This window comes from Physeter macrocephalus, unplaced genomic scaffold (assembly GCF_002837175.3).
Source record: "Physeter macrocephalus isolate SW-GA unplaced genomic scaffold, ASM283717v5 random_712, whole genome shotgun sequence".
NCBI classification, from domain to species: domain Eukaryota; kingdom Metazoa; phylum Chordata; class Mammalia; order Artiodactyla; family Physeteridae; genus Physeter; species Physeter macrocephalus.
The window spans coordinates 23,853-50,000 of record NW_021145938.1 but is presented as its reverse complement, the minus strand read 5'-3'; the positions used below and the strand labels follow the sequence as shown (position 1 = coordinate 50,000).

General features: G+C 57.4%; 1 protein-coding gene across 2 annotated transcripts in view; it reads left to right on the top strand.

Moving 5' to 3' along the window:
• Nucleotides 1–4,220: 4,220 nt before the first annotated feature.
• Nucleotides 4,221–26,148, top strand: part of HDAC5 (histone deacetylase 5) — a 35,805-nt gene continuing 13,877 nt past the window's right edge. The window contains exons 1-3 of one of the 2 annotated variants that reach the window (XM_024130398.3): nucleotides 4,221–4,361; nucleotides 9,803–10,013; nucleotides 16,897–16,968. In XM_024130398.3, coding sequence (XP_023986166.1) covers nucleotides 9,992–10,013; nucleotides 16,897–16,968 — 94 coding nt within the window. In that variant the 5' untranslated portion in view covers nucleotides 4,221–4,361; nucleotides 9,803–9,991. Of the gene's footprint in view, nucleotides 4,362–9,802; nucleotides 10,014–16,498; nucleotides 16,969–26,148 lie in introns of those variants that run through there. The other variant, XM_055083218.1, reaches the window with a different exon arrangement.

Here is a 26,148-nt window from a genome sequence, read left to right as displayed (position 1 = left end):
GCCTGTTCCCCAGGCAATGCTAACTTTAGATGCTGTGTGAGTGAGAGGGATGTGGAGGAGATGGGTGTAGCTGTTAGTTCCACAGCATCCACCGAGCAGGGAGGAAGGTTGCTCTCTGTCCTGCTTCAAGAACTGGCCAGGACATTTCTCATGATTTCAGACAGGAGTAGCCGCACTCAGAGCCCCTGGCAGTGCTGCCCACCACTCCTCATTTTTCTCCCCAGCCCTGATGCCTCCTTCTCAAAGTCCAATGGCGCTGCCAGCCTCTCAGCCTATAGGTTAAACACCTGGCTCTCCTCCGAGATTGCTTTCCTTCTACCAAGAGGCCATATTCACCACTGAGTCCCAGGGTCAGAAGTTTTCCCATCAGCTACTAGATCCCATCTGCCCGATCATTCTAAATTGGGAAACTGAGGCACTGGTTAAGGACACAACCCCGTGACTCCTGTTTCCATGGTGAATGGTCCTGGCAATGGCCCACCCTAGGGACTCATAACAAAAGATAGTTTTATTCTCTGTGAGAGACCCTAAGATCCTTAAAGGCAGTTGCATCTCTATATCTCCAGCACCTACCGTTTGTGCTCAAGAAACGTAAGAAGAATTCATGTGGAATTATTTAACCCCACTTACCAGAGAAGGAAAAATCTGAAGGCTCATCAGGGCCCCTTATGGTGAATTCTCCTAACTTCTGGGGCATTTGGCCATGGCGGGGACAAGGTGTTGATCTCAGAAATCTACAGAGAACAGGGCTGGAGTGCTGGGCTTGGGAGCCCAGCTCCCCCACGCCCTTTTCCTAGTATTTGGTGGGACAGCCAGAGAGACATGGGTCTCAATCCTAGTTCTCGCTTGCATGAACTCTATGACTGGGCAAGTTATTCAGCTTCTCTGAGCCTCAGTCCCTTCATCTGCGGAATGGAAAGGGCCTGGCCATAAGACAGTTACTGACATCTTTCATACCACATGAGGAGATTCTTCCCCATGTTCTGGGATCTTGAGAGAAGAAATTCCAGAGTCTTCAGTATCCCCGAAACTTTATCTGCTATATGTCAGGTGATGTGCTAGGTGCCGGAAAGGCAACAAAATATATATGATCTTACGGCTTTTCTCAAGTGGCTCATACTCTGCTTGGGGAGGTAGAATATAAGCACTGAAAAAGCAAAATCCCAACCCAACCTAACCACCCAAGAGACATCTTAAGATTGCACAAGAATAACAGCAAATGGATGGCACCATCATTACAGGATAGAGGCAAGAAGACCCCTGTCTTGGAGTGACACAGGATGACTTTGTTGGGGTGGTCTTTCTGCTCAGAACACAGTCAAAAAGTGCTTATCCTGGCTAAGTCATTTAACACTCATTAGGGGAAGAGATGCCATATGCCATAAATAGATGTATAGTTACAAATTGTTATCAGCATCAGTGAAAGCATATGTGGGCTTCCCTGGTGGCTCAGTGGTTAAGAATCTGCCTGCCAATGCAGGGGGCACGGGTTTGATCCCTGGTCTGGGAAGATCCCACATGCCGCGGATCAACTAAGTCTGTGAGCCACAACTACGGAGCCCACGTGCCACAACTACTGAAGCCCGCGTGCCTAGAGCCCATGCTCCACAACAAGAGAAGCCACCGCAATGAGAAGCCCACGCATCACAATAAAGAATAGCCCCTGCTCTCCACAGCTAGAGAAAGCCCACACAGCAATGAAGACCCAACGCAGCCAAAAATAAATAAATTTATATAAAAAAAAGAAACTTCATACTCTTTAACTATCAAACCACTATTTATCAATAGGCAAAGAGAAGAGGGGAAGGGAGCATTCCAGAAAGAAAAAACAGCCTGTGCAAAGGTCCTGCGGAGCAAGGGACACAGTATTCAAGGACATGAAAGAAAGCCTCAATGGCTGGAGTATAGAGAGCTAAGGGAAGTGAGGTGAGGTGGGACCAGATCATGTAGAAGCTTCTAGGCTGTTTTTTATCCAAGTATGAGGAGAAGTATGACCAGCTGCAGCAAAATTCCCTGTGGTACTTAATAAAAATTAAGATTCTAGGCCCATCCCCATCCCCTCCTCTGTCAGTGGGGTTCTGGAATCAGCATTTTGAACATGTTCCTTAGGTAATCTGTGAGTACCCTGAAGTTTGAAAACCACTCTTCTGGGCCAGATACAGCTTTCTGTGACAAAATTGGAAAGGTTTTAAGCCCTCCCTTGATTAGATTTGTGTTCTAAAAAGGTCATTCCGGCTTTGGGAGAAGGCTGGGATGGATGCAAGAAGTGGACTGGTTGGGGAGGCAGCTATAATATCTCAGGGGAGGCATGATTTGGCTTCAGAAAAGGGGTGGGGATGAAGATGGGTGGGACCTATTCATGAGATACTTTGTAGGAAGAACCTTTATCATTTATTACAGAAACATTGGGCTTCCCTGGTGGTGCAGTGGTTAAGAATCCGCCTGCCAGTGCAGGGGACACGGGTTCAAGTCCTGGTCCGGGAGGATCCCACATGCTGTGGAACAACTGAGTCCGTGCGCCGCAACTACTGAGCCTGCACTCTAGAGCCTACGAGCCACAACTACTGAGCCTGTGTGCTGCAGCTACTGAAGTCCGCAAGCCTAGAGCCCGTGCTCTGCAACAAGAGAAGCCACCGCAGTGAGAAGCCCGCAGTGAGAAGCCCACGCACCACAACGAAGAGTAGCCCCTACTCACCGCAACCAGAGAAAGCCCGCACGCAGCAACGAAAACTCAATGCAGCCAAAAATAAATAAATAATAAATTTATTACAGAAACATTTATATATTCACTTTTTCCAGTCAGATAAGTAACACATGATAGTTGCAAAATTTCAGATATACAGAAAAAGATAAAGAGGAAAGCAAAGGTAAATATTTTGCCTATATTCTTATATGCTTTTTTTTTTTTTTTTTTGCGTTACGCGGGCCTCTCACTGTTGTGGCCTCTACCGTTGCGGAGCACAGACTCTGGACGCGCAGGCTCAGCGGCCATGGCTCACGGGCCTAGCCGCTCCGCGGCACGTGGGATCCTCCCGGACCAGGGCACGAACCCGTGTCCCCTGCATCGGCAGGCGGACTCTCAACCACTGCGCCACCAGCGAAGCCCCTAGGGAAGCCCCTCGGCTTTTTGATATACAAACATATTCAGACATATGGATATAGTTTTTTGTTGTTTATAATAATGGAACAGTTCTGTAGTACTTGTTTGATTTCTGATTTTCAAGAAAACCGTATATCTTGAGCACCTTTTCAGGTCAATATAGACATATCATTTTAAATGTCTGGATCTGGATGGTATTCCACTGAATGGATGTGCCTTAGTTTATTTGCCAATCCCCTACTGATGGATATTTAGGTTGTTTCCAACTTTTCACATCATTAGAAGCAATCTCTTTCCTTCTATACTCATTTTTGAACACAACAATATTTATTTCCTTAGAATACATTTTCGTTAGTGGAATTACCGAGTCACTGACAAACCACCTAGGTTCTATCACACATACTCATATTGTGTTCTAAGGGGAGTTGTAGAAGAGTATAGCACCGAAGCCAGGGACCGGAAGTCTTCCCTTTGAAGGCCTTGGACTATTACTACATTACAACTCTACCCTGGTCTTTCCCATTCTTTTTTTTTTTTTTTTTTTTTTTTTTTTTTTTGCTTGGCACACATTTAGCGTGTGCGGTCGGAACTGGCGGGTTCGAGACTTGTCCCAGACACCCACCCGCAGCCTGGACCCCTAGCTGGGGCCTCCACGGTCCTCCCAGCCCCTAGGAATCCATCCCCAGTTCCCCTCCCCCACCGCGGGAGGGCGTGTTAGGGAGACGCTTAGGCAGGCAACGATTGCACCATCCACGGTTTGAAAAGGAAGTGGAGGAAGCGCAGGCAGGAAAATCGTGCATCCCAAAGGCCGAGCCCCCAGCAGCCAGGCCCGTACGCCTGCAGCGCTCCTCCAACCACTACTCCCAGGGCTCCTTCAACCAGTACTCCCAGGGCTCCGATCCCTTGCCTTCCTTCCCCTCCCCAGCCCAACTCTTTTCTGGGTACTGGCCCTTTTAGAAGCTGTCACGGTGGCGCTGTTGGCCCCGCCCAGCGGGGAGGGCCAAGAAGGAGGGGAGGGGTTGCTGGTGGCTGAAGCTGGGGGTGGGGGTGGGGGGTGGGGGGGGTGGTCTGGGTCTATTTTTAGCTCCGGGTCGAGTCACGTGACGGCAGTGACGTCTCGAATGTTGTTGTTGGTGGCGGCGGCGAGCGGAGCCGGAGGAGCCGCCGCAAAGATGGAGGAGCCGTCGAGGAGGTGCTGCCGCTGCTGCCGCCGCCGCTGCTGCCGCCGCCGCCCGCGAAGCCGGAGCTCGAGCCGCAGCGGGTAAGCGCGCCCCACCAGCCCCGATCCCATCTCCCCCAGGCTCCCCGGACTCGACGCGGCGCCCCCTCCTCCCGCCGTCGCTGCCCGCGGGCTCCCGGAGCGCGCGTCGCGCTCCGCTCCCCCCTTCCTCCCTCCCGGCGTCCGGGTGCCAGTTGGCGCCCCCCGGGAGCATCGCCAGCCGGTAGCCGGGCCTCTGGGTTACTGCGCGCGCCCCTCCCCGCCCCTCCCAGGGGCGCCTTCCCTGCAGGTAAGGGAGGGGCCCGTCTTCCCGCTACCTACACCCCCAGATGGCCGGGAGACCGGCCGGGGATGTCTGATTTGCCCTCTCCCGGGAGGCGCGTGGTGCGTTGCAGGGCGTTTTGAGCCCTGCACCCGGATTCTGAGCAAAGCCCTCTTCGCTGGACACCCTTTCTTGGTACTCTGAGGTGAGGGGCGCTGCCCACCCCACAGCGCTTCTAGCCATACCTCAGAACGCATCCTTGATTTTGTGTCCTTGACATCCGTGCTTGAGGAGGGGGCCTGCGGGCCCACCTTACTTCTCTCTCCCATTATTCTCACCCCCCTCCCCCGTGAGGCGTTACTGCGTTTGTTCCCACCCTCTTCTCCCGTCTGACACCCTGGAGCCAGAGAGAGAGTGCTAGGAGATGAAAGCTGCCCCCCTTCTTGTCTGGGGTGGATGCCCCCCATTTTTCATCCTGGGTCTGTATCTCACAGAGAGAGGGACACTGCCTGTGCCTTTTAACTTGGGGAGGCTGCTTCCCCACCCCACCCTTCTCTGGGCCCCTGGAGAAAATGAGAATTGGCTGGGTGATAAGAAATTAATCTGGGAGTCTGGTTGTGGGGAGAGAAGAGGGGAAGGTGGGAGCACCCCATTTGGGGGAGGAGGTGACCACCTGATACCTCCCGTTGGCCTTCTGAGATGAGGTGTGTCCCTAAAGAGGAAGGGTAGCAGCTGCAGTTGCTCTTGGGGGTGCTCAAGAGACCCACCACTATGACAGTGATCACTGTGCGTCTGGGGCCTGGAATGAGCTTTGGCGACTGGGGGTGATGATGGTGGTGACTGGGTTCAGGGTCCAACTGGGAGGGAAGGATGGAGCAGACCATAGGAACAAAAGGAGGCAGGGGGTGGGAGATCAGGAGTCTTAGCCGGAAGGACCCTTGACCAGACTGCTTTGCAGGAGTGGAGCCTGGAGCTGGGTCCTGCCCTGGGCCTCCTCAGGTTCAGAGGATGTAGGCAGGGAGGGTCCTCAGTTCGAGTTCCAGGCAACAGGGGCCCTGAGCCTGTGCTGGCTGTTTAGACGCTGGGCTGGGCTGGGCTGGGGATGGTGGGTGAGCCATGTTGGGGGCTGCCTGCTTCTTCATTTCAGTCTTCCTTCCTTCCTCTTCCTCTTAAACACAAAGCTTGGGGAGCCCTTGGTTTGCCTCCTGCCCCTTCTCTTGAATCCTCTCTTTGCTCTATCTCCCCTTGGACTTGGATCTGGGCTATGTCCAGACGAGGCAGGATGGGCGTCTCTGAGTTAGAGGGGTGGGCCCCTAGCATCTCCACTCTATGCCGGGAATGTATGCCTGCCAGGGGCCAGAGAGACAGATACCAGGTGCAGTTTACTTGGGGGGCAAGGATGGAGGACATGTTAGCTCTGTGCCAGCCTCCCCTTCCCATATATCCTCTTCTGTGGCTGGATGGAGTAATCTGGGGGGGGGGGAGGGCAGCAGTATCACATGCCCCACCCACTCTAAGTAGCTGCAGAGACAAAGGTTTGCATTCCCTTCCCTAGGGGTGGCATCTTAGCTGTGTGTTTAGAAATGGGGGCTGGGGCTGGGGGGTGGTGGTGTGGGGCGGGGAGTTTGTGTTTCTGCAGGGTGGAGGGGGCATCAGCTATAGGAGCTGAGGGGAGTGCAGTTGGTGCCGAAGTACCAGCTGCTCTTTAATAATTAATTCTTCCTACTCACATCCCTTTGAGGAGGGATGTCTGGAACACGGCATCAGGCTCAGCCAGCCTGCTGGAGGACGCACTCCTGTTGGTGGGGGGTGGGGGAGAGACGGCGAGGGGGTGCGGTTCTTGGCATTTTTGGAGCACTGTCGCTTGCTCATGAATGAAAACCTGATGCAGCCCGTGAGGGGGCCTATTGTAGCCGACTCTGGCTAATTAAACTTTCTCTGCCTTTCTTCTCCCCCACCCCACCTCACCCCATCCTCGGCCCCAGCCGTTCCTTGGATGGGGACCCTGTCTGGTAGTGCTGGTGAGGGGGTACCGTTCTGCGTGAGGTTTTAGGGCAAACAGACCCGGTCTTCTGCCCTTTGCCTTCCGTCTTGCCCCTCCCTCCCCTCTCACCCCCCCCCCCTTTTTTCTTTTTCTAGAAATAGCAGCCTCCTCCATCTGGCTTGTGCAGATGCCTGGAGCTGCGTCTGAGCAGACAAACAGAAATGGGCCGATTGCAAAAATGAATTTGTCAGCCTGGTGCCTTTTTTCCTCCCCTGTTGCCCTCCCCCCTCCCTTAGTTTGGGCCCTGGACATCCAAGTCAGCCATCCCTCCTGGCTCTGATCATCTGCAGGCTTCTCTGGTGGGCCAGCTTGGGGGAAGGCACACGGCGTTGGAAGCTTTTGGAGGCTGGGGAAAGTGATCAGCCGTGGCCACGGTCAGGAGGGGTCAAGGTGAAAGTTCCTTTGTGCCTTGGGATGGGATGTCTGGGCTTGTAGCTTTCTGATGACGTCTTTGGGGCACATCTCAGATTGTGAGCAATCTCAGGCTCACAGGATTTGGTTCAGACAGCTCACCTGGCTGCCTTGACCTGGGGACAGGTCCCCAGCCTCAGTGCTCAGGACTTGGGCCTGCCTCTAGCAGGGCCAGAGCTGGTGTGTTGGCAGAGCAGCTGCCTGGTGGTGCTGGAGTTCAGGTTCCTTGAGGGACAAGATACCTGCAGGGCAGCATTGTGAACTTCTGGCCTTTGAGGCATTGCATCCTCCTTATGTCCCTCACTTGTCTGTCCTTCTCCTGCCACCCTCTGCCAGAGTTTTTATTGCTCGTGAATGGAGTGCAGGATATTCCCCTAGGGTTTTTGCCTTTCCTCCCCCAGCTTAGCCATGAGCTTGTAGGGTGAGATGCAGCTGGTTTCCTGCCGTCCTGGCTGGAGGTGGGAAGTGGGTTTGGATCCTGGAGTGGGACAGAGGTCTGACTGGAAGAGAGAGTTCTCAGGGGATGGGGACAGGGCCCTGGGGTCTGCCTACTTGTGATGTCACGGAAGCCAGGCTGCTCACTGGTTTGGCGTAAAAGTGCCAGGAGCCACACAGCTGTTGGTTCCTGACTGCCCACTGAGACCTTTCTATAACAATGGTCAGCAGTGAGTTTCTCTGGCTGAGGAGGGACCCAACAGCTCAGGTTTTTGCTTTTTTTTTTTCCCAGCAGCTCAGGTTTTAACCGTAAAGCTGCCCTTTCCCCTTACATGGCCCTCCTTAGTCAAAAATCTACACCTGTCCTGCCTGTCCTGATTAGACCGTGAATGCTGCTTTGTTTCCCAGGGAGGCTTGATGGGGGTGTTGGCAGAGACTCTCCACAGGTGGATGGGGGTCCGGGGTCCTGCTACGTCCTGCAGGGTGGGCAGGAGTGCAGCCTAACAGAGTCCTGAGCCCCTTGGGAGTTCTAGGAGCCCCCTCCCTTCCTCTTCTCCCCAGGGGGTGAGGAAGATGGGGGCTCAGGGCAGATCTTAACGTAGTTTGTGTTCGATGGAGGCTCTGCCCCTCCTGAGTGCCCTGTTGTGGAGGTTCCTTTCACTATGGAGATGGGCTGGGGCACTCGGGCTGCTGGGAATCGTGGGAATTGCTGAACCTGTGTTCCCCAGCCCATGGGAAAGGGTGTGCACAGGACTGGGCGCCAGCCCCGGGGTGGGCATGGGTTGAGCTGTCTGCCCATGCGGGCCCTGCCAGGGCACCAACAACCCCACCTGCCGCCTTCCTGAGCTTGGCCCCAGTCCTGCGCAGCCTCTTTTGTCCTTGCCCCGTACCTGTACCTGCTGGGAACAATTCAGCCCCTTCTCTCTGCCTCCTCCCACCTCCCCATCTGAGTGCACCTTTCTCCAGCTACAGAGTCCAAACCTAGGGGGCAGCAGGCCTAGGAGGACTTGAGGTCTTCCTACTCTGTGCATGGCATACGTGTGTGCATGTCTGTGTGTATGTTCTTGTGTCCCTGCCGTGGCTGACTCCTGCGCTCCTCGGCTCCAAGTGGACCCCACGCCTGGCAATCCTTGATGAGAATGCAGAGCTTACTGAGAATTAATCCTGCCAGGAGGTGGGCTGTCCTGGGGTGGAGCTGATTGTCTCTTCCTAGTTTGGGGAGCAGAGTTAGGGTTTAAATCTCGGCCTCATTGATCGCTTCCAGCTACCTCTATTTCACTGGGTGTTGGAGGGCCTGCCTTCATCCGGAAGAAAACCAATGAGGTCATGTCTAGGGTGGATCGTGGACCGTTTAAGGATGGGCCCAGGTGGGTGCGTGTGTAGTGTCTGAGGCTTGAGGACTAGCTGTGGGGCTGGAGCGGGGTGGGGAGCTGGAGCGGGGTGGGGAGCTGGAGAGGTGGGGACAGGTTGGCAAACTCACGGTCCTGTAATACGGGGACATCCTCTCTTACTATATTGGCCTCAGCAGGCGTGCTGCTGGGCCTTTTGGTGCCTTTGTACAAACTGGAAAACGGTGTCCCTTATTCTGGGTGGATTTAGACTGTGTAGCTTGGCAGGCAGAGCAAAGGCTGGATTTCAGACCTCGTTGCACAGGGCACAACCTATACAACACACACAAGGCCCTGGGCTTGGGCCTTGGACCCCCAGTCCAGAGGGCACCGGATGTGGGATGAATGTCTCTGTCTTTCGAAATTCTTGGAAACAGCATGGTTAATGGGTAGAGGAAAAGCAATTGTTGCCCTCTTTTTTCTGATCTGTTGTTGAATGGGGGAGACCAAGACAGAAGCACATCACGTTTCCAGAGTTGGGTGGCACAAGGATCAGGGAGTAGGGAGAAGATGAGGGTCCCTCCTCAGGCTACTGGGGCTGGGATACCAGTCTCTCCCTTAAGTTCTGCGAGGGGCTCCAGATCAGCCCTGCGTCTCCCCACTGCCCTGGACAGAGTTCAGGAGCACTTGCCCTGCACTTTCTCCTTTGGTGAGCACTATCTCCCACGTCAGGCACCCTTGGGAGTCTGTGAGGTCTCCCCACCTGGCAGTGGACATTGTCACCTAAAAAAGAATTTTGTTGTGGCTACTGTAGCCATTTCCCTTCCCTTGAGGGCTGACGTCCTCACCAATCAGAGGAGAAGCCAGGGTCTGGTCCAGTTCTGTGCCCCTGGGCAGGTGGCCCTCCCTCTCTTCCCTAGGTGTAACTGACAAGCTCCAAGGTCTCCTTCGACTCTCAGATTCCAGAGTTGGGGACCTCTAACCCTGCTCCATCTCTCCCCAGGGATGCCGTTCTGAGTGCCTGACTGCCTCGCCCCGAAGGATGGCCTCGGATGGGCGTTAGAGGCACAGCGGCCCCGGGCTCCTGTCCCGTCCATCTGTCTGTTATCGTCTGTCTCTCTTGACATCACCGCAGCTCCACCCCCTCCCGTCCCAGCCCCCAACGCCAGCTTCCTGCGGGCCCAGAGCCGGCATGAACTCTCCCACCGAGTCGGGTAAGAGCTGGGAGGCTGGAGAAGGCACCTGGGGTGGTTTTGGATGTAATGGGCTGTATGGGGATCCAGCCCAGGCCAGCTGACCTTCAGGGTCTGAGCCGTAAGGGAACAAGGGGTCAGGAGTGGAGAAGCATCGTGAGAAAAGGACAGAGGAATACCCAAAGTGATTGACCATGGGGTAGACCTGAAACTGATGGGTTGACGGTCCAGCCTGGCCCTGGGAGGGCATGGGTTCAACTCTGTCCCCAGGCCTGCCCTCTCAACTCGGGGGCCTTCAATTCCGTGCCACCCTGCCCTGTTCACCAAGACAGGCGGGGCTGAGGGGGATGTGTGCCCCTGAACCTCTGCAGGCAGTCCGGGGATGATGTTGGAAGAAGTTCCCTATGATAGCTGAATGTCCAGCTTCCTTTTTGTGGTGGTGTCCTCTCTTCCTGGTAGAGCGTTTCTCTGTGTTCCATACTTTATTCTTAGTGGAGCTTTGCAGGGCCTTCAGCCTTAGCCTGTGTTGGGATATGTGGTATTGGGGTGGGCATGCAGTGACATGTTGGCGGAGGAGACTTGGCTCTCTCCTTTGAGTCCAGGTAGACATGCCCTGGACATGGGAGAGTCCTAATTTGGGGTCTCTGAGGTTTCTTATTCCCCTCTGCTCCTGGGAGCCTGCCTAGTGCTTCCAGAAATAGTCTATGGGTGGGACTCCAGGCAGCTTTGTGTACGGGTGGGTCTGGGTTTGTGCCCATGAGGATGTGTCCAAATGGCCTGAGCTGGACCCTCAGGAGTTTCACAGGGGGGTCTTGGGTCAGTGTGGTCAGAGTAATAACTGCCTTCCCTCCTTGGCTGTCTTCTTCTGCACAGACTTAAAGGATCAGAGTACATCTTGCTCAACTTTAACCCCCCCCACAGGCCATCCAGTCACTTAACATCTTCTTCTGTAGGGGTGGGAGCTATTTCTCCTTCTTTGGAGATAGGGAAACTAGGGCCTAGAGACCAAAACCCATTTGCAGGATGGTACTGAAGCAGCAGCAGGGAGGAATCCAGGCCCCTTCCCCTCTCATTCCCTGTCCTTGTCACTGTGCTAAATCTCATGCTTCCTGTTGTGAGGACCCCCTGCTGGCAACCTGTGGCCCTGACCACAGCCCCAGGGCTTCCAGCAGATTCGATTCAGGGAAGCCGAAGCTGGTGGGATTGCTTGGCTTTGTGACATTTGTTTTGGTCAAGGCTGTGCCCCCTCCCCTTTCCCTTTCCAGCATGACATACCCCGGGCACAGACAGAGCAGAGTGCCAGCTGGAGAAGGCTGGGCTCCTGAGACTCACCAGGTTAGCTTTGCTGATGGGCCCCCTCCTGCAGGGTCTGTGGCTTCCCCTCAGATTCTCCCGCCTCTGCCTGCCTTCATTCCCCTCGCAGGGGCTGTGCCAGGTGTTAGACGCGGAGAGGTCTGCGTGACTCTGGTGCTGGAGGGGAGCTGCCCTGACTTCCTGCTTCCTCCTCTGAGGCTGGGCTGGCAAAGGGAAGGAGAGGCCTGGTGGGTTCTTATCAGCCCCTCGGCCATCTCAGCTGGACACTGCCCCTTGCAGGATCAGTTGTGCCCGGCAGGGGTGCCAACCGCTCCCTTCCTCTGAGCTACTCTGCTGACCTGTCCAGGAGCCACTTCCAGTCACACCGGGCCTGGGGTCTAACCCTTGGCCAAGGGAACAGGAGCCTCCCAGAGGCATCCGTTGGTGGCTTGGGGAGGACGTTTTCCACCTTTGGGATTTTATTCCCCTACAGTGAAAGGCTAAGATAATCATCCTCAGATCAGGTCGGTGGGTTTTCCACAGGCAGGTGGTCCGAGTCCCCCTTGTAGCCACTGGTGCCAGGGCTGGCAGGGGCTGGAGGTGTCCATCTGCGCTGAGCCGGGCCAGGAGGGGCCTCCAGAGTGGGGCCTATGGAATTGGCCGAGCCTCCTGGCTGGCTTTCCCACTCCCCCCAGCAGGGGGAGATGCCGTCTTCTCGTGTTCAGGAAGGAGGGAGAAAGGGAGGGGGCCAGAGATTGGGAAGCTGGTTTTAGGACTGTGGCCAGACCTCAGAGCTGGGATCGTAGTCGTCTGTCGTTGTTCAGGGCAGCGCCCTGAGGCCTTTCCCACCGAGTTTTCCCGGGGCTCCGGTCCTGGCTCTCCCGCTTGTGGAGTTGCAGCTGCTCTGGCCCAGGGAGAGGGCCAGCCTCCACACAGCCTCCCCCTTCGAGGGGCCCAGCATCTGCCATTCCCAGAGCTCAGGGTGGCATCTGGGCTGGGGCTGCGGGTGTCCGGCGCCGGGCAGGAGCCTGGAAACCACATGCTTGGACCCCACGGAAGTCAAATGAAACCATGAATTGTAGCTGGGTGTCCACATCCCGGGTAGACACCTCACAGGGCGCCCCAGGAAGAGCATGAGGCTGTGGGGCTGGGGATAGAGGTGGGGATGAGAATGGTTAGTACCCGGCGCCTGGGTGCCCCGGCCCCTGAGCACCTCCCACCCCCTCCCGAGACTCACTTCTCTTTCCTTAGGGCGCAGAACGGCAGGCCTGGGTGAGGGGCAGTTTCCCTCCATTTCTCTCAGTGCAGCTTTCCTGTTTGGAAAAGAAAAATAGAAGATGGTCCATCCCAGCCTTCATAGCAAACAAGTTAGTAAGAGAGCACATTCCGGGTGAGGGGTGGCAGGTAGAGATTTCGAGAGATTTACTTCTGGGGCTCACCCGTCCTCCCCGGGGAGTGGGAGCTGATCCACTTACCTCTGGGCTGGGCCGAATGCCAGCGTTTGACCTGATTTGCCTCTCTTGCAGTCTTGGGCGTACAGGCAGAGGCCATTGATGGGGCTGCCCGCTTCCCTGAGGAGGCCACTGCCTGGGGTCTGGCTTCTCTTCGGGCAAAAGGGGACTTGAGGAGTGAGGCTTTATTTTCGTTTCTGCTCCCCTTAGTGGGACTGAAGGACTGACAGAATGTGCCCCCTGGCCAGCATGGAAGAGCTGCCCTGGGGCCTGGGCCCACTCTGGTCACTGCCCTGTCCTCCATGCCGTTGCCCAGAGGCGAGGGCAAGGGTGAGGCTTGAGCCAGTCTGTGTGGCGACAGGGCCCCAGGAGAGAAGGTGGCCAGGTTCCTTAGCCCCAGCTTGGGAGGGAGAGAAGCTTCATGACAACACCTGCCTGCCCAGCACCTCCCAGCTCTCTGCACACTTTCTCTCCTTCCCTTTCCCGGCTGCCCCCTCCTTTCTGGGTGACCAGAGAAACTGGGGCATAGGCGTGGGGTGGAGCCAGGAACCTCGGTGTCCCGCCTCCCAGCCTTGGGCTCAGCCTCTGAGCCCCCGGGGAAGGCGGAGAAAGTGGGTCAGAGTCGGCGTGGGGCGGGGGTCTGGGAAGTGGACTCTGGTGTCCCTTCTCCACTGAGATGCCCCCCTGGCACACCTCTGCGCTCACTGTAGATCAGGATCCGCCCCACTCTCCCCTCCCCTGTCTCATCATTCCAAAGGGATTGAAGGCTTAGCACGGGACGCCCAGAGGAGGCAGGGTCAATCCTGAGGGGATGTGCAAGATGCCAAAGTAGGTGTTCACGTTCTTCCCAGATTTGGTCTCAAATGAGAGGGTTCAGCCAGCACCTAGCATGGGACCTGGCGCATGGCAGCTCCTGGGCGATGCTGACAGGCTCCAGCATGACTGGGCTCTAAGGGCAGGAGAGAACCGGAGGGCAGGCAGGCCCGATATCTCCAGGACCCCAGGGCAGCTGGCACCCCACACTCCATCTGCGGTGCTCCCCGGCCAGCCATTGGCTTTTTTTACTGTGCACAAAGCAGACTTTGCTTTTTTCTTATTGGTCAGGCCCCCGCTCCAGCCTTTTGAGCCCGGGAAATGGGAGCCTTCAAGAGCTCAAGGAGCCACATCAGGTTCTCCTCCTCCAGATTTAGAGGGTTAGGAGGCCTGAGCCCAGCCTCCAGGGGAGGGAGCAGAGTCAGCAAGGTCATTGCGGCACCAAGGAGGGGTTGGTGCCTGCTCCTAATGAGGCTCCTATAACCCACGCTTTGTGGGTGTTCTGTAAGGTTTGTGGGATGACACGGGAGAGCTAGATGCGTGGGCATGGAGAAGAGACATGAACCACAAGGAGAGGGGCTATAAAGCAAGAAGGATTGAGGTTAGACGTTAGGAAGACTTTGTTGCATGACTTGAATCTCCGAAGAAAAAAAAAGACACTTGTCCCCATCCCAGGCCTCCTCTCTTATTCCCCTGGAGGATTCTGGGAGCTACACTGAGGATTGTCTGGCTGTGTCTGACACTTCACTTCCCACTTCAAGCTGTTACTGGAAGTCATAGTAGTGCTGGGAACTGCCCCGAGTCCCCGGCTCTGGCCACCTCTGGGTGCCCAGTCTCCTGGGTGCTCCCAGCTTTCCTAAACAGGGAGTTGTGTTTCCTTAGGTTTCTGACTGCTCCACGTTCTGGGGCCCCCGCTTTTGAGTCACTGTCACCGATGATTTCCTCTCTTCCAGAACAGGGCTGCCCTACTATACTCTCCTGTGCCTGGGGCAGGCAGAGAGAGCCAGGACAGGGCTAGCCAGCCCTTCTGGTTGCTTTCAGCGTGGGTGGGTGGAGTCCTGGCTGGGAGGGGCTGCCGCCCCCAGCTTTCTGGGTTCCCTTGAGTCTGCTGCCTGTCACCCGTTAAGGAGACCTTGACCTTCCCTTCCCTTGCTCTTGAGAGAGCCTGGTTGGCTAGGATGAGGTTGGGGCAAGGGGTGCTGAGCGAAGTCCCCAGACCTACCCTGAAATGTCCACCAACTCCAGACCCCTGTGGGGAGCACTGCTCCATCACCAGTTTTCTGGAGTCCGCCCTGGCTGAGAAGCTGAGGCTCCAGAGCTTTGTTTCGTTCCTGTTGACCTCCAACTACCTCAGTATACATCTTGCCAGCCAGTCTAGGGCCTGGGAAAGCCCACCTCTGCCACTTACCCATCCATGTGATCCCCCCACCTGAGGGCAGGAGGCCCCTTTGCCGTCCCCAGCTGGCAGGAGCCACAGCTACTGTGTCCTTGGTTGGCCAACTCCTCCTGGGCTCCCGACAGGAGGGTGAGGTCATCCAGTCCAGGGAGAGGACAGGTGTCCCTGGCTCCATGCCTAGAGTTGGGGGCAAAGGGGGCCAGGAGGGGGCTCCAAAATAGCAACTGTGACATCAGGAAGGGGGAGGGGGACACAGACCCAGGAATAACCAGGCTATTAAAAGGCTCCAGTGAGGTCAGGGGGCCAAGTGGGATCTCTGTATCCGTGGGAGGTACAACCTCAAGAGGAGGGATGGGCCAGCAGTGGGCTGGGTAGGCGGGTGTCACCAGTCCTCACGGCGCTCTAGCCTTAGGTCCCAGCAGGACCCCAGGAGCCGGGGCTGCTCTGCCAGGCCTGGGGCTGGTGGCTGGTGGGGAAGGGCTGGATGCTGGCAGCCCCTTGACTCTTCTTGGAGGGGCTCCAACCTCAAGTCTCTTCCTACCTGGGTACTGGGGGTCATTATACCTGTTAATGGAAACCCTGGGGCAGCTTCGTGTGCTCCCTGTGCAGGAGGCAGTGGGCTGTGGTGGTTAGAGCTCAGACTTGAACTTCAGACATCCCAGACCTACCACTGAAACAGCTGTATGACCTAGGGTGAGCGACTTCATCTCTCTGTGCCTCTGTTTCCCCGTCTGCACCTCTCTTCTGAGGTCATCGTGCAGAATAAACGAGGTGATGTATGTGCTGCTCTTAGCATTACACCTGGCACATTGCCACAGGAAGAGCTACCTGTGCTCTGAGAACGGGCAGGTGCTCCCAGGTGCCCTTCCCTGGGTGGGGTGAGGCCTGTCCAGGAAGAGTCTCCCTGCCCCCTGGAAGGAAGCTGAGCAGCCTCTGGAGGTGACACCCACTAATGGGTAGGAGGGAGCTGCCATTTTGCTGCTGCTCAGGGGTCTCCCTGCTGGTCGAGGGGGTGGGGGAGCCACCTCCCAGCTCGGAAAGAGGGCAGAAATTAAATCAACTCCCATCCGTCGGCTGTTAGAGGGACTCCAGGGAAGATGCAAGTTTAGGCCAGGTGGCCCTGTCTGCCACCCTCTCCCAGACCCTTCCAGTTCCTTTACTCGCTCTGGATGGCGAGAGGGCAGATAGAGGATGAAATCTGCCTTTTTGGTCTCCAGCCCCTCGCCTGCCAAGAGCAGCGCCAGAGCTGCTCCCAGATGCGTGGGTATTCGAGCGTGTGCCCTTCCCCAGCGCAGGCTCTGGCCACCCGGCTCTGTGGCGTTGGCCCTGAATGCAGGCCCTCCCCTGTGCCCATCCCCCCGCCTGGCGCTTCCTCCTGGGGTGGAACGCGCCTCCCCTCCCCCACTTGGGGCCTCCGCCAGGCCCGGGCTCCTGGCAGCCGGCCGGCGGCTCCCTGAGCATGCTCCGCCTATTTATAGCAGGGCCCTCCCCCAACTGCTATTTCAGTCTCCTGCCAGCTGCCGGCGGCTCATTCGGGAAGGAGGAGCAGGGAGCCGGGCCCAGAGCTGTCACCCAGGGCTGGGAGGGAACACAGAGAGCCCGCCTGCCTGCTCAGCTCCCCTTCCTGTCCGCTGAGTGCTCCTGGGAGCTCTGGAAGGGCCAGTGGTTGGATGCCCCTCTAGCAGGCAGCTGGGCCTGTGGCTCCGGGGCTCCTGGCTCCTCCTGCCGCCTGGAGTGCCCAGGCCGGATGAGGCACCTCCCCACAGCGCGGGTCCCAACAGCAGTGGCCTGAGGGAGCCCCTGAGTAGCGAGGGCCCCGCCCAGCCACCTTCCCTTTGGCCGACTCCCGCCTCAGGCGGCCCCCTGCCGGGCATGCTGCTGGTGCCCAAGGCTCAGGGGCTTGTGGAGATGCTGCAGACCATCTATGAGACGGAATCCTGTTTCTCAGCAGATGGGATGCCAGGCCGGGAACCATCCTTGGAAATCCTGCCTCGGACCCCTCTACATGGCCTCCCTGTGGCAGGTAAGTGCCTCGGTGTCCCCGCCTGCCCTCTGCCATTGGGCATCCTTGTCTCTGGGGCTGAGCGTCTGGCTCCAAGTCTTGCCCAGATGGGGTCCTGCTTAGATCTTTCTGGAGGTCTTTGTTGCGGATATGTGCAGTCAGGGGAGGTGTGCTGACTGGGATGGGCTTCCCTGCTCTCCCTGGGCCAAAACCTGCCCTCCCACCATGCCCTCCAGCTGCACTCCGCTGCATCTCTTCGAGTCCCTTTGGCCTCCGGCAGGGTCGACACCGGCTGCTGGGGGCTGTGGATTACTAGAGGATCCTGGCCTAGTTGGCACCATGGTCAGAGGGGAGGAAGTGGGTCAGTGACCTGCCTCCAGGCTGTCTGCTCCCCGGGTCTGGACAAGGGAGGAACCCATAGCCGGAGTGTCCATAAGAATAAAGGCTACCCCCATTCCTCTGGCTGGGTTCTTAGGGTCAGAGGGTCCAGTGCAGAGATTGCTGCCAGTCCCCGGTCAGGAGTGCCCTGGGAACCAGACACCTGGGGAGGAGGCTTGATGCAGTTGTGGTGGAGGTAGGCAGAGGCTGGCAGCTGGGATGTTGGGGGTCTTGGCTGCCTTGGCTTCTGGCTCCCCCATATCTCTCCTTCCCCTGAGCTTTGGTTTATTCTCAACACATGAGGATGAGGGAATGTAACTCAGGCTCATAGGGCTTGAGGACTCCCTAGCCCTCCCTCCTTCTCAGCAGGGACTTTTTTGGCTCTTGGCTGGGGGTGGCGTCCCCCAGAGCCAGGCCACTCCTTCCCTCCCTCCCAGGAACCTGTTGGCAGCATCAGGCCTTCCTGGCACAGCCTCCCCACCAGGCCGGCACCACAAGATGCTTCCTCTAGGGAGGGGCCTGCTGGACCCATGCCCGCTTGGCCCCTCCTGGCAGTGGCTTGGCACTTGGGTGTGGGTGTCTGTGTGTGTATGTATGGGGAGTCTTTGCCTCTGGATACGGGGGTGTGGGTCCCAGGCTTTGAACTCTGGAAGGTGGGAGCCATGTGCCCGTGCAAGTGCCAGTGATTTTGGCTCTAAGCTGTCCAGGGATAAGGTTGCAGCTGGACTGGGATGTGTGAGAGGATGGAGGTTTGGGGAACGTTTGGAAAAGCCTTCAAACCAAGCCTACCATCTGCCTGAGCAGGGATGCCCGTGTTGTCTCCTAAGGTCACAGCATAACCCTGGGGACCAGCCCTGAGAGTGCCCGTGCAGGCCCCTGGGATGGGGGGTGGAACCTTGGGGCCAGCCGTGCAGTCTCTGCACAGTGCCCTGGAAGGGGTGTAAATGCAGAGGGCCGTTCTAGCCCTGGTGTAGTGGAGCCCACAGCTCTAGCTAAAGACCTGCCTGCTCACTCCTACCCTGAAGCCTCTGGGAGTCAAGGTGGTCCCTTGCCAAGCAAAGGGCTGACTGTGCAGAGCCTCTGCTTGGGGGGTGGTTCTACCCCATTTGGCAGATGCCATATCAGTCCACCCATCCTGTCCCCACTGCCCCTTGCCTCCCAGAAGCAGTTGGCGGTTGGCCTGAAGTTTCCTCCTCAGCATGTTCTCTCATCCTCTTTCAAGTTGGGCCCCAGAGTCCTTGCAGGCTGGAGCCCCGCTGATCCCATCCCTTCCCTAAGGCTCCCCGTCCCTGCATAGACGCCCCCCAGCCAGTCCCTCCCCCCGCCCGCCCCAACACATGCACACTGCCTAGCCTTCTGAGCGGTGGCGTGGTCCATGCTGGCAGGAGGGAGGCGTGAGTCACCTCAGCGGCTCGGGGAGAGGGCTAAGAATGTTCCCCCTGCGCAGCTCTGATGCTGTGTCTGTGACGCGGCTGGGGACAGATATAGGCCTGGAGCTCGGCTGCCTTGTTTTTTTTTTTGGACTCTGGAATGTAAATAGATGTTTCAAATAGAAACGCTTTAACCTTTGGGTTAAAAAAAAATCCACCCCGGATAAACACGGCCATGAGGGCCAGGCAGCCTGGTGTTCCCCCCCCGCCAACCCTCCCCCGCCGCCTCCTCTCTCCATCTCTTGATCAGTCTCCAGACAGGATGCAAAAGCCTGTTTAAAAAAAAATCCACCCCGGATAAACACGGCCATGAGGGCCAGGCAGCCTGGTGTTCCCCCCCCGCCAACCCTCCCCCGCCGCCTCCTCTCCATCTCTTGATCAGTCTCCAGACAGGATGCAAAAGCCTGTGGCTAAAAAAGCAGGTGTCCAGGGACGCTTCTTGGGCAGTGTGTGTTGCCAGGCCTCCCCAGCCCGAGGGGTTGAGGAAAGGGGGCTTTCCAGGGTGGGTGTCTGCCCTGAACTCTTTGCCCACTCCAGCAGTAAGTCTTTGGAGCCCTATTTTAGGGGCATCCTTGGCTCTCTGGACTGTCTGGTGCACACTTAGCACAGTGCCCGGCACATGGATGAATGAATGTTGCTTGAGGGGACTGGCATCCAGGGTTGACAGCAGGATTCCTGGGCTCTATTCTGGGGCTTGGCCCTCTAGGTGAATAGACAGATATGGTAAGTTGCCCTGGTGGGTGAGCCAGAGTCTTGGCAGGCGAGCCCACGAAGGATGTGGGGTGCTCTCCTCTGTTCCTGCTTGAGGACGGGGACAAAACACAGCTTCTGCTAGTGCTGCCAGGTCTTCCTTGATGGATGGGGTCTCTGCCCGGCTCCTCCCGCAACAGCCCAGCACACGGTGGACACCCCTCTGATACAGGCTTGGTCCCGGCTCGGGGAGCCCAGGGGCTTGAACTCTGGTGTGGGATTCCCAAGGATGCAATGCTGGGGGATCCCCGGCCTCCCTTCTGTTGGGCCTTGGATTTCCCTCTGGCCTGGACTGGGCAGCGCGCTGCTGATTGGGCAACGTGTAGGATGTTCAAAGCAGGCGTGGAGGAGGAGTCTTCTTTCCCCAGTGGGGGAGGGTGTGACTCCTGCTTATGCCAGGAAGGGATGCTATGGATGTTGGGACGTGCCATGGGGTTTGGGTTTGGTATTGGGGTTTCCCCCGGATATTCTTATTCACGTTCTTCATACCATTCCAGGCTTGGCTAGGTAGGTGGGTGTGTAGGCATAGGGGTGTGGGTAGGTCGGAAGTGCGAGACTGGGGTGGGAGGGGAATTAATATTATAATCTACTAAATGATGGGTGTTAGGGTGCTTTCCTTACCTTATCTCTCTTGGAAAGGTATTAATAGCTATGTTTTACAATGGAGAAGGATCTGAGAAGTTAAGGAACTTGGGCAAGGTCACAGAGTAAATGACGGCTGGGCTTCAGACTCAGGTCTTTGTGTAGGGCGACGTCTAGCCCATACAAGAGCTTCCCTGTACAGATTTTTTTAAAGGCGGCCCTTCTTCCAGGTGGCTATATCCTCAAGCCAGAGTGCATGGCTTAGCACTGGGAGCCTGGGCTAGACTTCAGCCCCCAACTTGCCCCTTCAGTTGGGTGCCCTTGTGCAGTACACAGCCTGCACAACCTTATGGGGTGGGTCTGTCTTTGTTGCTTCCAAAGTTTGTGCTCCTCGACAAGAGAGACCATTCCGGCCTTGTGGGGCTCCTGAGGTTTCTGGGAGAAGACTGTTTTCTACAAATACAGGGGGCCACTGGATCAGCTATTTCCCTCCCTGTAGGGATTTCGGCCCAAGGGGGGAGAAGGGGCCTCAGGAACAAAGTTGAACACCCTGTCCCATTCAGACAGCCTCCCCTGCCCCCGTCCCCTCCTACCCCATCCCCTCTTCTTGTTTTTGAGACCCTCAGCTGTCCCTTCCCTGCTGCACAGCTGCCAGACAGGAAATCAGATTAACCGTGTCCACGCACACAGCTGTAACAGCTGTCAGGTTGGCAGCAGAAATGCCGCCAGCGGGGGGACACTGTGAGAAAGTAGTTCTCAAACTTTCAGTTGCCACAGAATTACCGAGGGGAGATATTAAAATGCGGATTCCCAAGCCTTACCCCCCACCCCAAGGTTTGGATTCCATAGGGCAGCCCAGGAACCAGCATTTTTAACACATCTCAGACGATTTTGATGTGAGTAGGCTCAGACCATGCTTGGAGTATGGGCAGGTGTCCTATGGACAGGGGTCATGGGGCCTAGCAACCTGCCAGTGGATGTCACCAGTCTCCCTAGAAGGCCTCGATGGGCTCTGGGACTCTTGGGAGAAGGCCAGCTGCAGAGGGAGGGAGGCTGTTGCCTCAGTCAGATTCAAATCCAGCTCCCAGCAGCCTGGCAGTCTGGAGACGGAGGATGTCTTAAGACACTGGGGAGCAGGTGTCTAAATCCCAGCGGGGCAGAGGATTATGACAAGTGGCCGGGGGGACAGGGCGCTCTGCTGGATGCTCCGGGCTGGGCTGTGCTCGGGGAGTAGTGCAGGCAGAGCTCCTGCCCTGGAGCCCCTGCTGTCCACCCCAGGTGTGGAGCGGGCAGTCCCAGCAACATCTGCAGACTTTGAACGGTTAGTGTGCCTTTTAATTGCCTCTAGCTTAGTGCCCAAGTGTTTCCTGGAAATGGCTGGGCTGGGAGAAGTGAGTCTACTTCTCCTCCAGAGAGCTGCTCAAGACCAGTGACTAACTCGGTTTTTGCCGGTGAGAGATGCTTTGTGCCTTCCACCAGGGCTCTGCATCCCTTAAGCTTAAGGTCCTTGAGAGACACAGTCTACCTCAGGGTTTCTGGGGGTTCCGTTCACTTGGCCCCCTTTTCCCCTGCACTCCCGGCTCTGGGGTTCTGGGGCCAACCAGGTCTCCCATCTAGATCCCTGGATCCTTCATACGGAGTTTGGCTCCCTGCTCTCATTAAGTTCAGGAATAGCCTTCAAGATTTCTCCTGGGGCTTCCCTGGTTGCGCAGTGGTTAAGAGTCCGCCTGCCGATGCAGGGGACGTGGGTTCGTGCCCCGGTCCGGGAAGATCCCACATGCCGCGGAGCGGCTGGGCCCGTGAGCCATGGCCGCTGAGCCTGCGCGTCCGGAGCCTGTGCCCCGCAACGGGAGAGGCCGCAGCAGTGAGAGGCCCGCGTACCGCAAAAACAAAACAAAACAAAAAAAGATTTCTCCTGGTTTTTGGCGGGAGGCAAGAGAGAACCAGAAGACCCAGGGTTAAGCCCCGGCTCCTCCGCCTCCTTTCCAGGTGACTTTGGATGAATTTCTTCCATCTCTGGCTTTACTTTCCTCCTCTGTCAACTGGGGGAGTTGAGTGGCTGATCTGGCTGGCACTTCTTCCTTCAGTGACATTCTGAGTCTTTGACATCAGTTTCACGTTGCTTCTGCCTAAGAGGGGCTTCGGGTCGCCCGAGTCCTGGACCCCGGTGGATGTAGAATGGTACTGGGGAGAGGGGTGTTGCCTTCAGCAGGCACAGCAAAGTGAGATACCTGGCAAGGCTTTCTGAGTGCCGGGAGCTGGGGCCCAAGAGCAGGGACCAAAGCTTGTGTTCACCTGTGTTAAGTAATGCTTTTAAGGGACTGAGGGATCCCACCGCTGTGGGCTGAGCCTCGGAGGACAGGGTGGCCCTTCTTGGAGCTAACAAGGCAGGGGATGCCGGAGAGACAGGCTAGAAGCGCTGCTGTCGGGAGGAGGCTCTTCCCGGGGATGCCTCCTCCAGCGCTGGGATCCAGCGGCCGGCCGCTCCAGCTTGTGTTGTGTGGGGCCCACCGGAAGGGCTTTGACTGGGACAGGACCACAGAGTGACCTTGGGACGGTCTGAGATGAGAGCGCTAAGAGAGCTTAGGCTTCACTAGACCGCCAGAGGGGTCCAGGGCACACAAAAATGTCAGGAGCCATTAATAGCCTCTACTAGTACCTCCTGAGATTTTCCCAGGCTCTGCTCCAGGCTCCACTGCACGTGTTATTTCTCCGGAGCCCTAGCAGCTCTGGGAGGTGGGTGCTATTCTTCCTCCCATTTCACAGATGCCCGCACACAGCACAAGGAGGGGCTTGGTGTCTTGCCCTAGGAAGTGGCAGAGGCTGACCTGAACCCTGGTGTTCTCTTATTCCAGAGCCCTCGCTCCTAACCATTATGTGATGTGTGTTGGCTTGCACTGCATGGGGAGTTGGGAAAATTGCTAGGTGAGTGTCATCCCCAGCTCGCACATGTGGAAATACTGTCTGCATTGTGGTAGAACCTGTCGAGCCTAAATTGGCCTCCCTAGGCACGTAAGAGCACAGAAATAGATCATGGGAAACCGTCCTTGGTGGGGAGGGGTCATCGGCGTCATGGGGAGGAGTGTGAAATGCTGTTCCCCGCCTCCTTCCAAAATCCCTCCAGGCCAGCAAGGGGACAAGAGCCTTTTCCCATTCTCCAGAGGGACGGAACGAGGTCATTTCACGTTTAAGGAAGCTGCTGACACCCCAGACTGCTGAGGGAGCTCCTGAGGGCCTGGGTGCTGGTGGAAGGCACTGCCTGCCCTCTAGGGTGGGCTGCCAGCCTGCTGCTCTCCAGAGGGGCCGGTTCTCTGGGGCTGGCTCTTGCTGAGCACCTGGGATGCCCCGCATCGGAGTTAGCACTGCATAGGTTAGTGTTCAGATGGAGCTCGCCTGAGCTGGGAGTCAGGACACCTGGGTTTGAGGCCCTGCTACTTAAATGGTGAGATCTCCTGCACAGCAGCCTGAGAGGCTTGGTTTCCTTGTCTGTGACACGAGGCAGCTGAAACAGATACCTCCCCTTTCTCCCTCTTCGCTCTTTTTGTTGGGGGTAGTAGCTCTTCAGATCCGGGGCTTATCTGCAGAGGCCTCATTTTCATCCTGGGTAGACATTCCAAACCGCTTAATACACCCCTCCTTCAAACTCTATGTACCCTGGCTCCCCTCCTGCCCCCCGGCCTTCTGTGGCCGGTGGCTTCTGGGAGCAGGGTCTTTTTAGAGCCAATTGTTAAGCTTCTTAGGTCTGCCAGGTCGGTCCACACACTGTGGTGCTCCTCCCCCTCCAGTGCTTCTCCAGGGGAAACTCAAGGTACCATTTCCTTGCTGCTAGGGTTTGGGTCACAGGGATACTGGAGTTGGTGACTTCTCCAAGAGAAGGCTGGGAGCTGGGGCATGGCCTGTGGTGTGTTCAGAGCGGGAGGAAGGCTTGACCTTGGTTTTTATTTTGAACCCTTTTCCCAAAGGTGCTGCTAAAAACCTGCTCTTGGTGTCCTAGAACCCCTTGTCTGCTCGGGGGCAGTGTCCCTTTGCCTGGACACTCTCTTTTTAGTCTAGGCCTGTGCTGGCAGTCATCCCAGAGGTTACCCTGTCAGCACCTGCGTCACCCTCCCCCCCCCCGCCCCCGCCGCCCCAAGGAGTCAGGGTATCCCTGGCTGTGCTGCCCAGAGAATCTGCTGTGGGAGCCCCCGCTGGGCTGGTGGGGCAGTGGGGTTCATGGAGAGGTCGGAAGCCCAGCTAGATGGGAAGGAAGTGTCACTAAAGTATCACTGGCGCTGCTCAGTTGTACCCATGAGCTGGGCAGAGTGGTCCCCTCTAAGCCAGAGCCTGGTGTGTGCGGGGCCCTTCTGATGGCTGCCCACCCAGCTGCCTGGGCTGGGGCTTCTCCGGGGAGGTATTGTTGGTTAGTCCTTCCGACGGCCGGAGGACAGGACGCTCTTGCTGCCAGTTCCTAAGGCCACAGCTCCCAGGAGGCAGGGTCAGAGTCCCCGGAAGGGGAGGAGTGTGGAGCAGGCGACCTGGACCCTTCTGTCTACCTCTGCAGGAGGTCCCTGTGTCAGTTACTGGCTTCCTCTCCACTTCTGCAGCTCTCCGTCAGGAGGAGGCCTGGGGTAGGAGGCCGTGCCCTCCCATGTGACCCCTTCCCAGACCTTTGCTGGCCAGAGTCCCCAGCCTGTCCTCTTAGGGACCAGTGTTCCTCCATCTACTTTCTTCCCTTTCCAGAGGTCCTGCCACCTTTCTCAGTCCACCAGGAGGCGGTCGAGAGCCTCCTCCTATCATGACACTCCCATTTCCCCTTCCAGGTGCTTGGTTCTCAAGGCAGCCACTGCCACCCCCTCTGCTCATGCTAAGCTTGCAGAGGGCACAGATCCTCGAGGGGGAGCAAGGCCAGCCACACTCTAGGTTTCCTGCCCAGAAAACTGCATTTGGGGGGCTCTGTGCCTCCCCCGACCCTTTCCCTGACTCCAGCTCTCCAGCCGCAACCCCTTCCATCTTGGACGGAGCCGGGTTACTACCTGCAGACCCACGGGCTGCTGCATCCTGTCCAGGCCCCAGAGGGCCTGCAGATTAATATTCCCAGTCGCTCGTGCTTCCTGCTTGTGTGGGAACAAGGCTGTGTGGCAGAGCCCGCTGGCCGCCCCGCCACCTGCATACCAATGGGACTGAGGCTGCTACTGCAGCATAGGACCTAGCATCTCTGCCGCGGCGGCAGCGGTGGCAGCGGCTGTGCAGGAGCCCTGGTGGGAGAGTCCCCTCGCCTGAGCCCATGCCCTCTCTGCAGGGCTCCTGCAAGGGAAGCCAGCACTGCTGGCGGCAGTTCCAGCCCAAGCAGGGTTATCTGCTGGGAGCCAGGAGCACTTGGACCCCTGCCCTACCCTGGGCGGGCGGGCGGGCGGGCTGGCATCCGGCTCCCGCAGCCCCAGCACTGCCGGGAGCGGCAGGTTGAAGCCTGTCCACCTCTTGGCTGAGTGATCAGAGTGCCATGGGCCAAGGCAGCCTTGCCTAGGAAGAGATAACACTCCGGCCAGCCTGGGACCTTGCTGAGTGTTTCCAGGGCTGGGGACACCTGAGGCTGCCTGCTGGTTCCTTGCTGCCACCCTACTTTTGCACCCTGGACGGGGCCGGCCACCTCCAGAAAGGGCCTCTGTAGTTTCCCAGGGCCTTTCCTCCTGGTGCTGGGGCAGGACATGGGTTAGGAGGGAAAGTGAGTGAGTGTGTGTGTGTGTGTGTGTAACCCCACCCTCCTGGTCACATCTGGCCACTCCTGCAGATGTGGCTCTGGCCTTGTGGCCGCAGAGTCGTCAGTGTGGCTGGCGGGCAAACCACAGAGGAATGTGCCCGGCAGTGCTGGGGGAAGATGGGCTAATGGGGAGCATGAAAGACACTATGCTCAGGCTACCTTCCCTCTCCCATCTCCAGTGGGTCCCAGGAGCCATGTTCAGCCATGAGGGTAGCATGGCCTTGGCCTTCAGCAGGCCTTGTCCCTGCCTTGGGGGGACACTCATTCAGTGCAGGCTCCCTGGAGAGATCCAGGCGCACAGACTGCAGTGGGTGTGGGAGCCTT